Source organism: Sinohyriopsis cumingii, unplaced genomic scaffold (genome assembly GCF_028554795.1).
Source record: "Sinohyriopsis cumingii isolate HCF-2022 unplaced genomic scaffold, ASM2855479v2 utg000573l, whole genome shotgun sequence".
Classification (NCBI taxonomy): domain Eukaryota; kingdom Metazoa; phylum Mollusca; class Bivalvia; order Unionida; family Unionidae; genus Sinohyriopsis; species Sinohyriopsis cumingii.
This window is the reverse complement of record NW_028315911.1, coordinates 429,170-444,612: the sequence shown is the minus strand read 5'-3', so window position 1 is coordinate 444,612 and position 15,443 is coordinate 429,170. Positions and strand designations below refer to the sequence as shown.

At 35.5% G+C, this 15,443-nt stretch overlaps 1 protein-coding gene across 1 annotated transcript in view; it reads left to right on the top strand.

The window, feature by feature from the left end:
* The window catches only part of LOC149773779 (deubiquitinase OTUD6B-like), a 93,012-nt gene extending 78,948 nt beyond the window's left edge, over positions 1-14,064 (top strand). The window contains exons 8-10 of the mRNA XM_089946023.1: positions 2,823-2,884; positions 3,621-3,727; positions 7,591-14,064. Of these exons, the coding sequence (XP_089802149.1) occupies positions 2,823-2,884; positions 3,621-3,727; positions 7,591-7,678 (257 nt within the window). The 3' untranslated portion in view covers positions 7,679-14,064. The remainder of the gene's footprint in view (positions 1-2,822; positions 2,885-3,620; positions 3,728-7,590) is intronic.
* Positions 14,065-15,443: the final 1,379 nt, after the last annotated feature.

The following is a 15,443-nucleotide window of genomic DNA, read 5'->3' as shown; positions in this document are numbered from 1 at the left end:
AGACATTAGACCCTCTGGTCACAGACACTAGACATTCTGGACACCCTGGACATTAGACAGTAGACATTCTGGACACTCCAGACATTAGACCCTCCAGTCACTGGACATTAGACATGCTGGTCACTCCAGACACAGATGCAGACAGAGACTCTCTGGTCATTCCAGACACTGACACTCTGGTCACAGGTTTTATTTCCTTGTCATGACAATGCATACAAGGAAGTTATATATTTTGTCATGCCCATGCCTGCAAAGATGTTTGTTTCCTTGTCATGCCCATGCATATGAGAGGGTCATATTTTCTTGTTGCGCCTATGCATACAAGAAGAGTTATATTTCCTTGTCATGCCTATGCATATGAGAAGGGTTATATTTCCTTGTTATGCATATGTGGAGGTTTATATTTTCTTGTTGTGCCTTTGCATATGACAAAGGTTATATTACCTTGTCATGCCCATGCATTTGAGGAGGTTTATTTCCTTATCATGCCCATGCATTTGAGGAGGTTTATTTCCTTTTCGTGCCCATGCATATCAGAAGGGTCTTATTACCTCATCATGACCATGTATATGAGAACGGTTATGTTTCCTTGTCATGCCCATGCAAATAAAGAGGGTTATGTTTCCTTGTCATGCCCATGCAAATGAAGAGGGTTATGTTTCCTTGTCATGCCCATGTAAACGAGGATGGTTATGTTTCCTTGTCATGCCCTTGCATATGAAGAGGGTTATATTTTCTTGTTGTTGCCTATGGACATGAGAAGGGTTTTATTTCTTTGTTATGCCTATGCATGTTGTATTTGGAGACATAATACGTTATGGTCACCCAATAATTCACACATCTTCAAGTAAGTGTGAAAAGTCTCGGTGATTTGTAGTTAAATTTGGTTCAGATATTGATATGCTGCCTATAGAGGTTGTGCCTGATAGTCAGCTAGATCCATCTGTATCTGAAAGAATTGGCATCCCTGTCCATCTTCACCAGGAGTTGGCATCCCTGTCCATCTTCACCAGGAGTTGGCATCCCTGTCCATCTTCACCAAGAGTTGGCATCCCTGTCCATCTTCACCAAGAGTTGGCATCCCTGTCCATCTTCACCAGGAGTTGGCATCCCTGTCCATCTTCACCAAGAGTTGGCATCCCTGTCCATCTTCACCAGGAGTTGGCATCCCTGTCCATCTTCACCAAGAGTTGGCATCCCTGTCCATCTTCACCAAGAGTTGGCATCCCTGTCCATCTTCATCAAGAGAGAGACCCTTTTTATTTCCATTTTCTCTCATCTCGTATACTGTATATCATAAAATTGTAACATCTTTGATTTGTCATAAATTTTGTTTTTCTGCATATTCACAAGACACATATGTCATGAGTAAATACACTCAAATATTGTAAGTCGTATAAATTAGTGTTAGGGTTATATTGTATCTTCTATCTACATCAATTTTTTAAAATATTTATGACCTTGTTTGCTGTGCTGAATGTAATCATTTTATTTTCAGTGTTTCACAAGAGTCTGATTGAATGCATATTTTTGGGTTCAGGTTGTAAATCTTTTTCTTGGAGGATATTGGTAAATAAACAATGTTCATGTGCTAATTGATTCAGATTTTTTTGGGTTTTGTTTTAATGGCATTTTTAACATGTTATTGGCTATATCATGCCAGTAAAATTGGTGTTATGGGCCTTTTCCGAGGACACAGTGAAACATCCAAATTAGTCTGGCAGGTATCAAGTAATAACCCTCAGATTACATGTCTTATGCTCTACCATGGATCAAGTAACTGACACAAGTAACTGACACAAGTAACTGACACAAGTAAGTGACACAAGTAACTGACACAAGTAACTGACACAAGTAACTGACACAAGTAACTGACACGAGTAACTGACACAAGTAACTGACACAAGTAAATGTTAGGAGATATATGAATGCAACTAGAATTTTTAGATTTTTTGCAAAGAAAAACTTTTATGATTAATTTTCGGTGTGAAAAAAATCTTAATTTTGAAAATGATTTTTAGGATTACAGGACTTTCACCATGTATAAGATTTTCTATTCAGCTTTTGAAATAACAGGTAAAGTCTGAAATTTAAATCTAACCCAAAAAAAGGTCTTACATAAAGGATCAAAGCTTTTGGAGTTAATTTTGGGGTAAAAACTGTCTTCTATGATTTATAGTAAACGAAGTGGAAACACTAGTCGTGCTTGATATCTTAATGGAATGGTCACTGGTTTCTTTCTAAACAACCATTTTCGCGACATTATATAGACAGTAATGTGTTAAAACTGCTATTAAAGCCAACCAAAACACAAAATCATTTATTGGTATGGTACAGTTATATGAGGAATGCATATTTATTTGGTCTGATTGTTATTAATTGGTATGGTAAATCTATATGAAGGAAGCATATTAACATGGTCTAATTGTGCTCCTTTAGCAGCTATTATAGTATAAACTGGTAAATCTATATGTAGTTGTTGTTGTTATAGGGTTTAACACCATTTTTCAGCACAAGATAATGGCGGCCAGTATTAATGGTGGAGGAAGAACCTGGGAAAACCCCGGAGAGAACCACCGACCCTCGAGAAGCTACCAGCAAGCTTTCTTACATATCCCCATTGGCAGAGTCCGAGACTTGAACCCACGCCGACAAAGGTGAGATGGCAGTGATATGGAACGGTGAGCACTTTAGACTACTCGCCCACTCGGGGCCCTGGTAAATCTATATGAAGAAAGCACATTTACATATCCTAATTGTACTCCTTTAGCAGCTTTGATTGAATTATAGTATAAACGTGTACCTTTTCTTTATCTTTTCAGAGGATTTTGTGCAATACTGCGAGTCAGTGGCCACCACAACGGCATGGGGTGGACAGGTGGAGGTATGTATATAAATTAGATGTTCATTTGATCATGCTTGAAGATTTAGTGATACTTTAAAAATTAAACTTCATTGTAGTGTTGTCAGTCTGCTACACACTGTATTATAAATGAGCAGCTAAACCTACTGTCAGAAAAATGGGAAGATTTAAATCACCTGCATAAACATTCTCATCATGGTGTCTTATTAAATGCAGTATTCAGATAAAAGGAAGTTGAATTTATACAATTAGGCTGTTTAATCAGTGTTTAATATAAGCACATTATTCTCAGTGAAAGCTGGTAACTTGGTTCTAAACCTAATTATTATTTCTCTTATCAATTAAAAACTTACTTTTCCCCCTGACATAAGTGTCCTATATGGCAAGGTTATTTTACATAAGTGTCCTATATGGCAAGGATATTTTACATGTGTCCTATATGGCAAGGATATTTTACATAATTTGTATAATGCATGATTAGCCCTAGCATTGGAACCTACGACAGTTGTTGCATACAAAGTCACATTAGATATGGTATAGAATTAATTGGTCTTTTGCCATATATTGGTTATGAAGTTTAAGTTTCAGAGATACAAGAGATAATATTTTTGGCAGAAGATTGAAGAAGAAAATGTTAGTGATTGTTACACCCAGGGTGCATGTAGTGGAGGCACACAAATAAGTGTTGTTTCATTATTTAATTTCGAGATTTTTATTTTTCATTTTTATTTTGAGGATATCTTTTTCAAATTTTCAGATTCAGGCATTGTCAAAAGTTCTAAAGATGTCCATTGAAGTTGTGCAAGCTGAGGGTCCCTCAATTCGAATTGGGGAAGAAAGTGAAGGAAACCCTCTTATCATTACGTATGTTTTTGAGGGGTGTATTTTTTCGCTTCCTTGACAATCCAATGCCATAAATTCCCTTGTTTTGGAAGAAAATGAAAAATAGGATTTAAAAAAGATGTATTAAGTTCATTACCATGCATGCCTTTAAAGGTGGATGTGTACTTACAAACTTACTAGCAATTTACAACAGGTTTTATGACAGCAATAAAAATGACTTGAGACATTTAATTGCTAATACAAAAATAATACAAAAACAAATTAATGAATTGAATATTTTCATCTGTTAAACATGATTTCAGGTTAAGCAGGTCATTGTATAATGAACCCTAATATGATTTAAAGGTTTCTTTTAGATTAGCTTGCCATTTGGACACACAAATCTGCTCCTAGGCAACAGGTAAATTTGTTTACTAATCTGATTTATTTTCAAAGTAAATATGGCTAAATTAAGAAACTGTTCTGACCTTTGTCTTGAAACTGTCATTACTTTGAGTTATTTTTATTTACATTTTGCATCAAAAAACTTTCATGATTGTTTAAGTACCTTTTGTTTCCATTTTTTAAATATGATATCATTCAGTATATCTTTGCAAAGAATTTAACAAATGTAGATTTAAAAATAGATGATACATTGTAAAAATGTCTCATCCATGGCAGAATTCTATTCAGTTCTGCTTGAAATCCGATCAAAAGGTACATAGTTCAGTATTGTCCACACAAAATTACTTTGTGACCACATTTTGTTTTTCATTTTGAAGTGCTTGTTATGATCAAATCATCAGTTTATTTCAAAACTAGTAATTTCAGGACTTAAATAATTTTTATAGCTGTGGAGTCACAGTAGATTATTTAGCACATTGTTGTACTGGTAATCCAGGGGTTGATGGGTTTTGATGCCTACATTGACCAGCCTTTGCTCTGCAGCCTTGGTATGTCCTTGGGAAAGGCACTTAACTTGCACTTCCTCAAGATGATATAGCCAGTAATCTGTTGAAAGTTCAGTTATAAACCAAATAGTCAATGAATAAGCTACCTTAGGATGCCACTGTTTGCAGCTGGTTTCTCTTTCCTGATTGCTTCTTTCTTGCTTACATGATATACTGATTGGATCACAGCAACCTGCTGCAGTTGGAGGCTGAGGCATCCATTCAATCCACACATCAAATCTACATGGAGTTGATGAAAGCAATTTGCTGCGGTCCAAGGCTGAAGCATCCATTCCACCCACCAAATCTGTGAAGCAAATTGCTGGAGTCAGGGACTGAGGCATCAATTCCAACCATGAAATTTGTTAGTGAATTTGATCAAAGCAAGCTGGAGTCAGGGGCTGAAGCATCTATTCCAACCATGAAATTTGTTAGTGAATTTGATCAAAGCACTTAGCTGGAGTCAGGGGCTGAGGCATTTATTCCAACCACGAAATCTGTATGTGGATTTGATCAAAGCAAGCTGGAGTCAGGGGCTGAGGCATCTATTCCAACCATGAAATTTGTTAGTGAATTTTATCAAAGCAGCTAGCTGGAGTCAGGGGCTGAGGCATCTATTCCAACCACGAAATCTGTATGTGGATTTGATCAAAGCAAGCTGGAGTCAGGGGCTGAGGCATCTATTCCAACCATGAAATTTGTTAGTGAATTTGATCAAAGCAAGCTGGAGTCAGGGGCTGAGGCATCTGTTCCAACCATGAAATTTGTATGTGAATTTGATCAAAGCAGCTAGCTGGAGTCAGGGGCTGAGGCATATATTCCAACCATGAAATTTGTTAGTGAATTTGATAAAAGCAGCTAGCTGGAGTCAGGGGCTGAGGCATCTATTCCTACCATGAAATTTGTATGTGAATTTTATCAAAGCAAGCTGGAGTCGGGGGCTGAGGCATCTATTCCAACCACGAAATCTGTATGTGGATTTGATCAAAGCAGCTAGGTGGAGTCAGGGGCTGAGGAATCTATTCCAACCACAAAATCTGTATGTGGATTTGATCAAAGCAAGCTGGAGTCAGGGGCTGAGGCATCTATTCCAACCATGAAATTTGTTAGTGAATTTGATCAAAGCAAGCTGGAGTCAGGGGCTGAGGCATCTATTCCAACCATGAAATTTGTTAGTGAATTTGATCAAAGCAGCTAGCTGGAGTCAGGGGCTGAGGCATCTATTCCTACCATGAAATTTGTATGTGGATTTAATCAAAGCTGCTAGCTGGAGTCAGGGGCTGAGTCTAAAATAGACTATATATGCCGTACAATGCCTGCACATGTGTTATAAGTTGCACTTGAAAGTTCCTGTCTCTTAGCAGATGCAAATCCTCAATCTGAGTGTTGACTGGCACATGTATCATAGGTGGCACTTGAAAGTTCTTGTCTTGTAGGTTGTATGAAGAGCCTCTATGTGAGTGTTGACTGCCAGATAGAACAAACAGCATAGAGTCTGTTCAGCTAGTACATTATGTATGATAGATCAGGTGGTATGTTGTTTATTTATGTTCCTTGGTAGATCAGGCTGTTGGCTGTTAATTATACTCCTAGGCAGAACAAACAGAACAGAGCCTGATTAGCTAGTATATTATGTGATAGTGGATCAGGCTGTTGGCTGTTAATTATACTCCTAGGTAGAACAAACAGTATATAGCCACATCAGCTAGTATATTATGTGATAGTAGATCAGGCTGTTGGCTGTTAATTATACTCCTAGGTAGAACAAACAGTATATAGCCACATCAGCTAATGCATTATGTAATGGCAAACCCAGGTTCAGATTGTGGCAGCTTGGAGTTCTTTTCATGCAGGCGACTGCAGTATTCATTTTCCCTTTTTCATGTTATCTCTATATCCCTTTCCCTGAGTATGTCTAAAATCTGTCTCTAAAAAAACTCAAATTATCCAAGACATTTGAACCAAATTGTGTATACATGTCAAGCATTTTGTAGAACTGCCTTTTGATACTTCATATTTTTGGCTTTGAACATTGTTTTATGTTACCATGGGAACAAAATATACTATGTAATATACAACTGAGGGTACATGGTTATAAGTATTGTTTAAACTGAGGGTCCATGGCCGTATGGTAATTGCTTATTAAGTAGCATACAAATATTGAGTGCTTAACCATAGGGTACTTTCATAGGAGTCTTTACATTAGAAATGTCATCTCAGATTGTATGTTTGAATTATGAAAGAACTTTTGTGAGGACTGTACTGTTGACAGAAACCAATATCATACAAAACACCAAAATGTATTGTGTTCCCAAAATAAGTGGACTTCATCTCAAATTCATTGTTGTTGTTGTTTTAGGGTTTAACGCCATTTTTTCAGTACATGATAGGCCATACATGGCGGCTAGTATTAATGGTGGAGGAAGAACCCGGGAAAACCCCAGAAAGAACCACCGACCCACAAGAAGCTACTGGCAAGCTTTCTCACGTACCCACATTGGCTGAATCCGAGACTTGAACCCATGCAGACAGAGGTGAGATGGCAGTGATCCGTAACAGAGAGTGCTTTAGACCACTCGGCCACTCGGAGCCCCTCTCAAATTAATTGAAGAGAGTATGATTGACTTTATTTTTCTATTTAAAAAAACAAAAACATGAGCACCAAATTGTCAGTAAGTCAGTAATTGATGATAACTTGATCAGTTCTGTTCCATATTCCAAGGAATTATTGTTATTGTTTAAGAGTGGATATGAAAAGAGGATGAAAGTAGAAAGTCATTGCACCTGCCCATTTGAGGATATCTGTGAGAGTGAAATAATTCTATAATCAATCCTGTTATTAATTGAAAGTAATTTTTTGTGTTTGTACATTATGATGTAAATACAGTGAAATGTAAAAAATGTCTCAAGGATTTAAGCATTTGTTGAACTGTAAATGTATGTCTCCTGTTTCAGATACCATCGTCATATGTATGGTCTTGGAGAACATTACAATTCTGTGCAGGAGAAAACTGAAGAGGAAGATGAGGATGGCTTCTCCTGACACATTATTATATCTTAAATCAATTTCTATTATTCAAAGTTTATAAATTATTGTTGCCAATTTAGTGCTATACTTTATTATCTTAAAATTCAAGCAAAGTCTTGTTTGCTCTTGTTTGATGAAAAAAACGTGCAAAATAATATGTTGTGCTAGATTAACAAAAAGAAATATGATTTCTTGGGATAGTGCATATTAACTTATTATATACTTCTGAGTTTTATCACTTTCTTCATTATTGAATTGAAATGACAATAAAAACAGTTAAATTGGATATATGACCCCTAATTCAGTACATTTTGTTTTTAGCACAAACTTGAAATCCAAATATGGAAACTCTGACATTCATTTTGATTTGAATGAAGTAAAAACAGTTTTCAAGATCTTCTTTAGTCTGGACACTTCTATAGAATGCTAAATGATGCATTTGTATCTTCCATTTCGAATATCCAGTTTTGGTGCTTTCAGTCTGAACTTGAATTTAAAAGAATAAAGGATCTGATTTTCATGGACAAATGCCTTTTGCAGATTGATTTTCCTAGTACATCATATTAGTATTGAATCAGTAGATACTCAGTCAAGATGTACAGAATGTATCATTCTTTTGGCAGACCAATCAAAGAAAGTTTGACTAATTTTTTTGTGGAAATAGTTATTATAGAAGTTTATAATATGAAGGAACTAATATTTAAGACACTTCAGTTTAGAGAAATTTTAGCTTTTTCCAAGAATCTTTCTGTCAAACCGTGACATTTTTTTTCCTGGCATTATTTCATTTTTTCGTAAAATTTGTGTAACACAAACATTCACAAGTTTGTAGCATTCATAATAAATGGATTAACTATGTATATTGTCAACAGTTTTAGCAATATTAAAGTGGCTGGTCATTAGATAAATTTAGATTTACCTTTATCAAGTGTACAAGAAAATCTCAAGACTAATTTGTTCAGACTAAGTTAGATAATATCAGTACATTTATTTAATCTGTAATTAATTGCAAGACAGCAGTAAAAATAAGAATGTAAAAAATGCATTTGTTTTGTTCTCATCATAGAACAATAAAATACACCTTTGCATTCACATTACAATAGCTACGAGTACTTAAGGCAGTATTTTACTGGATTATAATACCTATTGTTGCTAACAGTATTATCTCCCTTTAAAGTACCATATGTACTTGCTTAGCTGTCAGGTCCATTTGCAAATAACATAAACTCTGATGTGCCATTGCATAATGCACTCGCAGATCACGGTCTTTGTTGTTTGTTCTACTCCTTACAAACTGCATGGAGACAGATCTGCCAGCACTTTATGCAGCAACAGTTCTGGATCTGTGCAGATTGCAGTTTGGTCACACATACAAGCAGGTATATATGGTATAACAGTACCAATTGAACAACCCCAGGTGGGCAGTGCTTAAGGTGTAGGGAACATTGTATTCAGAAATAAACAACAACACTAGCTGTGATTGGTACATTAGGTAAGACTTGTACTTTCTGTTAGGCTTAAAAAATGTTATGCCTCTTGGCAATATGTGAGATTATGTTAATTCATATCTAGATCATATTTGTATTTTTTTTTAAATGTGGTAGACATGGCTGAAACTAAGTTTGTTGTGAATAGATAGCTCTTACCCCTGTCTAATTCCAGCAGAGTAATCTCTCTTAAATGCAGTGGAGTACTTGGTTTTGTCCTTGTCAAATTGGCAGTCTTGCATTGTTCTCTATGACAGTGTGTGACACACATGCTGAGGTAGGATAGAAGGTATATTTATTTCACAAAACATTAGCATTGAGGTATATGGGAAAACAAGTGGTACTGTGATGCCTAAAGGAAAGAACAGCCTCACAATGTATCCATAGAAATGCATACATGTGGGTGGCATTTAGGAACTGTACTAATTTGATGCAGGAAAACAAATGGGTGCTGAACAGTTTTGGTCAAATATTGAAAGTACATTATGAATAAAATATATGAAATCTTCAGAAAATAGCACAAGTTGGCTTTGGATGGGAACTTTTGATAACTATAGCTATGACAGATATAGACTTGTGTTGCCTGATGCCTTTATGTCTGTGCTGTTAGCTGCTGGATTGGAATACATGCAACAAAATAAGTTATGTAAACAATATATAGTTGATTTTGGCCAAATATTGACTATTTTACCTGCAAAAGATGAAAAATTGTGTACAGAAACAACTATCGTGTTCTTGTAAGGCATGCCATAAACCAGGATAGAGATCACTCTAAGTACACTTGTAGATAGATCTCTTGCATTCCATTTTGTTGAAGTAGCAGGGAATACCAACAGACTAGAGCAGTTTCTTTAAGTCAGCATTTCCCGTTGACACTTGTATAAGCCCAGTTATAATCTACTATTGACTTTCAATTAATTCTATTTATTTCTGTCCAGCTGTTCTTGTGGATATTAGTCACAGATGGCCCATTCCCTCCATTCAAGTCCACAAAACATTATCATAAAGGTATATGGAAAAACAATTGGTACCGTGATACTGTATGGTACTCTAAAGGGAGAGACTATTGCTATATGCTAGCTTCTATAAAAGCATCATGAATTATTGTATTGGGTTTTAATAAATATCATGTAAAGTTAGAAAACCACTAATATCATCTTCCAGAAAGTTTACGATAGAAAATCTAAGTGAATTTTTAGGACATTGTATTGTAAGTGATTCATTTTCTGTTCTTCAGGATATATTATGCATCAGCATCTTATTTGGCTGGATGCAGTTGGTACCAAACTTTAATATCATTCATATGATATGCATGTTTATTACACATTTCTTGAATTAATAGCCAGTGTTGCAGTTTATTCCAAAATGCACCATTTTGTTTTGTCTTTATCACTGTTGTCTATCATCCATCCATTAGAAAAAAAAAATTTATCATTGTTGTCTATCACCCATCCATTAGTAAAAAAAATTTATCATTGTTGTCTATCATCCATCCATTAGTAAAAAAAATTTATCATTGTTGTCTATCATCCATCCATTGTTACTGATTTGTTATCATTACTTAATCCTGAAACTTTGCCGTCTCATTTCCCCAGAGGTCTAGTTGGTCCCAATGCTGCCACCAAGTCATCCACTATGGCCACCCCAGTGGCCATCTTGAAAAACTTATTTATCACTTCTCAAGTTGGTGGATGTATCAGCACAGGAATTTCACCAAAATACTTTTTATGGTGTCTTGTAAATCCTGAATTTAAATGGTGCTAATCTGATATCCAGTATTTCCACCTTGATGGCCATCTTAAAAATTATGTTTTCACTACTCCTCCTGAATGGATGGTTTAACTGACATAGTATAGTTGGACCTACAATGAAAATGTTGCTGCTTGGACATCCAATATGGCTGCCACAATAGCCATCTTGTAAATCATGTTATTGTTTTCTTTTTTATGATGATTGAATCAAGATGAATTTTTCACCAAAAGGATTTTTGATGATGTTTAGTTCATATTAAATGAAAATTTTGCTCCTCTGACATCCAGGAAAACTTCTTTCAGTGTTTGGTTGGTTATAAATGGAAACAGTGCTAATCCGATCTCCCTAATGGCCATGTTAGCCATCTTGAGTTGATTGTTATTGGGTTGTCTCTAAAACACTTACAAAATGTAGTTGGTCCTAAATGTAAATGGTGCTGATCACATGTATAATATGGCTGCCATGGTTACCATGTACAACATCTTGTTATAGCTTACATATACTGTCCTGTAGGCATGGAACTTTTTCTAGTTAATCCTAAATAGAAATTGTCTGTCCTGATCAATGATGTGAAAATCTTAACAATACTCCTTTTAAAGGGATTTTGTGGATGAAAGTGGATTTTTCACTAAAGCAGTTGGTCCTAAAAAAAATTCATGCCAGTGTCCCCTCACAAAATTTGAAAAGTCTCATAACAGCTACTTCTAACAGATGACCATGCCAACATTTTTTTATATCAAAAAGACAACTTGTGAAAATCTTTTATATAGCTGCTTCCTATGGATGGGTGGTCATATCAACATGGCAGCTTCACTGAAGCTTTATTATGGCAATCTCATAGCTGGTTCTAAACAAGAATGGTGTTTATCTGACCATTATGACACCATTGTGGTCAAAATGAACATCTTTGTTATCACCACTTCTTGCATTATTTAGTTGGTTCATAATGAAATTCATTCAGCTCTGACCACTAACATATATGCACTTTGGAGTTTAGAAAACAGAACAGTCAGATGTCCTTGCATATAGTTTTGTACTTCATTGAGCTTGTGAATTCTGTGACTTGTACATTCAACCAGACTTTGCATTTAGTTGAATTCCAGTGAAGAAGTTGATAGTCTGCATTCTGACATAGATATTTAGGTTAAAGTTCTTGACTGAAGTTTTTAACTATACTGGTTTACAGTTATGTCAAAACAAAGTATGAATGGACTATTTTTATCAAACCCAGTTTGTGGATATATCTACTGAATACTTTAAATGATGCCACCTATTTAATTATGGCTTTAACCAAGTTTGATGTGGGTATAACTTGACATTTTCTGAACTTGTTATTACATTCATGGTATCAGATTCAAGGTCAAAAGCCATAACAAAAGAATTGTGTAGTGAACTTGTAGGTGTCTTGTGAATGTGTTAGCAAAGACCATACAAATGTTGTTTTTTAAAAAAAAGGAGTAATTTTAAACAAATCAGAGTAATTGTGTACAAAAGGAATGCACAAAAATGAGTAATTATGCACAAAAGTAATTGCACACAAAAGTAAGTAATTATGCACAAAATGGAGCAATTTTATACAATAAGTAAGTAATTGTGCACAAAAGGGAGTACACAAAATGGAAGTAATTGTGCACAAAAAAAGTACTTGTGCTATGATCATACAATTTATGATGATAAGTGTCTCTGTTAGTACCATACTCATGCAACAAAAGAAGCCCATGATGACCTATCTTTTACTGGCTTTGGTTTTATTTTGGCACTTAGCTTATGACCAAGTGAATTTTTTTAATGCGGTATGCATACTAACCAACTAGCCAAGCTAGAATCATGAAACTTGGTGAGGGGATGCATCTTGATAAAATACTATACCCTTATTCGAAAAAATAGGTCTCCATGACCTATATTTCATGTTTTGTCAACTTTGTTGTAGTTTTGTGTTTAAGATTCATTTATTGAGTGCAGTTTATTTGTGTACTCAACCCAAGGTCACCATGCCATACATTCTTTGCTTTACTGATGTACAGTGCTTTGATGCTATATCAATCCTAGCATAAACAAAAGGCCCTGTGCAGTTTGAAATGGGAATAAAGATGTCTGTTGTGATAAACTTTCCATATTAGTGACTCTATAGTGTATATTATAGGTAGTCCTGAACATGTTAACTATGAATGAGCAAAGGAACTAAATGAGTCGATTGAATGTTTTTCAGGTGAGACATGAGCTGTAGTGACTAATGAGGGTAATTACTTATGTTTCAAATATCATTTTGGCCATAAATCCAAGTTTACCTCAAGCATGTGACTATTACCCAATAAAATCTTGATTCCATGGCTAGACAGTAATAAAAACAAAATCCGTAGTTTTGATCAACTCATTATAGTACCACTACTTTGATTCATGCAAAGAATGTTCTCTGTATTACTTAATGTCTTTTATGCCCTGTAACGGGGCCAGGAATTGGTTGTCACTATCACTTTGGTCTGAATCTGTTCTCAGCATGATAATTCATGTCTGCAATGAGTGCTGGAGACTACTGAAAGCTTCAGAGAGTGAGCTAAGTGGTAAATAATTACATTCTGGTTTTAATACATACCATATATACTTGCTTAAAAAATGCCTCCTGTTTATACTTGCTTATTAAGTCAAGTCAAACAGCAAACTGCACAGACCTAGATATGCTATTGCATTATGCACTGGCAGATCTGGGTCTGTGCAGTTTGTTAGGTGCATTATGCTACAACAGATCAGGATCTTTGTTGTTTGACTAGCAAGTATATATGGTAGTTGTACTTAATTCATTCCATTGGTAGACAGGTACCTGCATTTGTCATCTACAGTAATTTTAAATTCTCTTTTCAATAGCAGCACTTTTGAATTCTCTATTCAATAGCAGTACTTTTAAATTCACTATTCAATAGCAGTACTTTTGAATTCTCTATTCAATAGCAGTACTTTTGAATTCTCTATCCAGTAGCAGTACTTTTGAATTATCTATTCAATAGAAGTACTTTTAAATTCTCTATTCAATAGCAGTACTTTTAAATTCTGCAGTATATATTCATTATCAAGCTTTAATATATTTGTTGCTTATGTAAGTCATCACCTAGTGGACGATGTTTATTATATAATGAATTTCCAAAAGAATAAAGAATTGGTTCAAGACCTGGACTTGTTTGTTACTATAGCATAGAACTGACAAATTTCTGATTACATCTGACCTCATATATCAGTGCATAGAATAGAACTGACAAATTTCTGATTACATCTGACATCATAAATCAGTGCAAAGAATAGAACTGACAAATTTCTGATTACATCTGACATATATCAGTGCATAGAATAGAAATGACAAATTTCTGATTACATTTAACATCATATGACTACATAGCATAGAACTGACAAGTTTTTGTTACATTTAACATCATATAACTACATAGCATAGAACTGACAAGTTTTTGATACATTTAACATCATATGACTACATAGCATAGAACTGACAAGTTTTTATTACACTTAACATCATATAACAGTGCAACTTTGATTAGGGAAGAAGATGAACATAAAGTCAAACCTGTAGAAACCACCCATGAGAAAGGTCCATACTTTAACCTATATATGCAAGTTCACCCATCAGTCTTTGTACAAACACCATGCACAGAATTATTATTAATAGTAGTAGTATTAATAGTAGTAGTATAGTGGGGCTGTTTAGGGTCAATGGAAAACCCAGTCAAAAAGGTTGTGGGCACGTTTAGGGTCGACACTTTTTAAATCACCCTGGGCACATTTAGGGTCAATGGGAAAATACATTACAGACCCCCCCTTGGCCACGCTTAGGGTCAAGACTTTTTTAGCACAGTCTGGGCACGTTTAGTGTCAAGGGAAATTGAACATTATGAATATTGGGCCTGTATAGCGACAAGGGAAAGTGAGGGGGTTGTATAACGATAATAGGAATGGAACAGGTGAGGTGACATCACGGTACTGGAGATTGGTAACAATGTAGGAAGGGGCTGATCTGAACTCATGCTACTCTAGGGAGAGACAAATACAGGAGAAATATAGACAACGACATAGACATATGTAACACATACAACACATAGACTTAGATTGATGAACATCAGTAATAAATAAGGTAACTATAAAATTCACTAAAACAATTTTAGGCAAGAAAGCAAATCTTTTCGAGTCATGTGAGTGGCCCTAAAAGGGCTGTTGGATTTTTGTTGACACCATTCCATTAACATAGAGGGCATCACATAGGTCTTCTTCTTTTCCTCAAACTTTCTGACTTCTGGACCGTAGATGAGGACTCTCTTTAGACAGCCTTGTCTCTCCACATAGATTCTTCTTTTCCAACCAACCATATCTGTCATCCAGATGATCATCCATGATGATCTGGCATACATGGGTAAGTCATTACTGAACAGCATCCACGATATGATGATGATTCAGCGTTAGTCCACATCTTGTGACAAGAACAGGTGAAGGGAATAAAGTGAACAAGGTTATTTTTAGTGGAAGAGCGGATCGAAATGGTT